The sequence below is a fragment of the Protomyctophum parallelum genome (genome assembly GCF_964188405.1).
Source record: "Protomyctophum parallelum genome assembly, chromosome: 21".
NCBI classification, from domain to species: domain Eukaryota; kingdom Metazoa; phylum Chordata; class Actinopteri; order Myctophiformes; family Myctophidae; genus Protomyctophum; species Protomyctophum parallelum.
Genome location: NC_139713.1, coordinates 14,204,387 through 14,206,475, shown reverse-complemented (window position 1 = coordinate 14,206,475; position 2,089 = coordinate 14,204,387). Strand labels below are relative to the sequence as shown.

Genomic DNA, 2,089 nt, shown 5'->3' with positions numbered 1-2,089 from the left:
TTAGACTGATCTAGGTAAGATCTTCAGAGTACCACCAGGACCAGTGTTAATGGATGGAAAGAGTGTGTCAGTGAACCTGTGTGTGAAGGTGTGTATGTGTGTGTTAGTATCAGGATCACAGAATGACAGCTTTCCTTCATTCCAGTCCAGCTGGACTCTGATCCTCTGAGGCTTTTTCTGCTTCACTGAGAGAATAGTGACTGGCCCTGAGGAGTCTGCTCCGTATTTACCACCATGTAACCATATTCTCCAGAATGGACCCTCCGTGTCTCCCTTCCTCTGATAGGACTCTGCTAACACACCTACATACCAGAATGTATTGTCTCCAACCTCAACATCCCAGCTGTGACTCCCTGAGTTAAAGCCTTCAGAACCAAGGATATGGCCCCAGTGGTCAAATCTCTCTAGATTGTCTGGAAGCTTCTGTCTCTCTCCCTGTGTCACGCTGGTCAGATCATCAGACAGGGTGTATGCTGGATGGGCAGTGTTGGGGTCGAGAATGACAGGAGTGTAGGAGACAATGTCCTTCATGTTGTCCCAGACTCTGAAGGCCAGGTTGCCCAGGTGTTTGGCCACGTCTATCAGTGCTCCTGAGATCGGCTGTGGGTCCCGCAGTGTGACCTGGACTCTCTCCATGGTGGTCTTGTAGTTCTGCAGGAATGAGATGTGTTCAGCTCTCAGCTCCTCCTCTATGGCTCTGATCGCGTTTGAAATGGTTGATATGTCTCTGTTCAGACCCTCCATCTTCTCCTTCATCATCTGACTCTTCTGCTGCTCTTCCTCCCTCAGTTCGGTGATCCTGGCCTCCTCTTCATCATGTAGAAACTGATGAAGCTTCTTAAACTGTTCCTTCATCTGCGTCTCTGTGTGTCGGGTCTGGGACGTAATGTGTCCTGCTGTCTGGTCATAGTTTGTTTTAGTTTTATTAAAGACCTCCAGCTTGTCCTGTAAAGGCTTCAGTGATTTCTGGACCTCCTCCTTGAGATCCAGAGCAGCTTCATCGACGGGTCTGGAACGGTGGTTGGCGTGTTTGTCTGAATGAAGACACACAACACACACTGGCTGTTGACAATCCAGACAGAACAGTTTGAGTTTTTCAGCGTGCAGACCACAGAGATCCTCAACCTCAGACCCTGTTGACATTTTCTTCAGTCTCTCCTGTAGGAAGGCCTCACACAGGTTCTTCAGAGCCAGGTTTATGGGTAACTCCCTTGATTGTCTCTTCTTACAAACGGGACACTCCTTTATTTCCTTCCCTCTCCACCAGTCCTGTACACAGTCTTTGCAGAAGCTGTGGCTACACGACAGGAGAACAGGATCTTTAAAGACGTCATGACACACAGGACAGGAAAAGTCCTCTTCCGAAAGAGACACCTTGGCAGCCATTTTGCCTTTTCAGTAAAGCTACGAACACTCTCCTCAAGACAGGAAATCCAGCCAGTCAGTTGTGGTAAACACTCTGCCTTCTAGAATGTTCCCTGAAGTTTACTTTCGCAGTGAATCGTGCAGGCTCTTGTTAAAGTCCATTCAGCTGACAGAGTCAACAGCAGGTTGTTCCAGTGGTCTCTGTGTCACTATTCCCTCCTGTAGCTGTGGATGGAAAGACAGTCTGTCCTCCTCGCTGGAAGTTGTGCGTTTGATCCAAAGTGCAATCTTACCGTCTCAGATGAGTCAGGTGAGGGGTGGAGCTTTGACAGACCTGTTGCAAAGTTCACGCACACACACGCAACCGTGTGCCTGATTCAGTGTAGACCACACAAACTGAATTGGTTGAACGTATTGAAGTCAGGACAGCCTTTTATCTATTATAAAGTGTTGTAATATTAGGTCAGGACCCTGGTCCGGTTCTGGCAGATTTATTTTATTGTCTCAGTGTGGAATTTGACCTCATTAACCCTTGTACACATCAACAGAGAAGCTGCTGTAAATTCCAGTCACCTGCCTGCTCTTCATGAGCAGTTCAGGGTTCCGTGTGGTATACACGTCACAACATGTGTATGATTTATTTCACATTTTGGATGTGGTGCATTTTATTTTCTTGTCCTGCATTTCAAAAGATATTTTTTGATGATTTTAACTATTTTAAAAC

The 2,089-nt window shown here is 46.9% G+C and overlaps 1 protein-coding gene across 1 annotated transcript; it reads right to left on the bottom strand.

The window, feature by feature from the left end:
- LOC310878836 (E3 ubiquitin-protein ligase TRIM35-like) lies at positions 1 to 1,386 on the bottom strand (the record flags this gene model as incomplete). Its single annotated transcript, XM_083793251.1, has 1 exon — positions 1 to 1,386. The coding sequence occupies one exon, from the start codon at positions 1,384 to 1,386 to the stop codon at positions 1 to 3; it is 1,386 nt and encodes a 461-aa protein (XP_083649377.1).
- Positions 1,387 to 2,089: the final 703 nt, after the last annotated feature.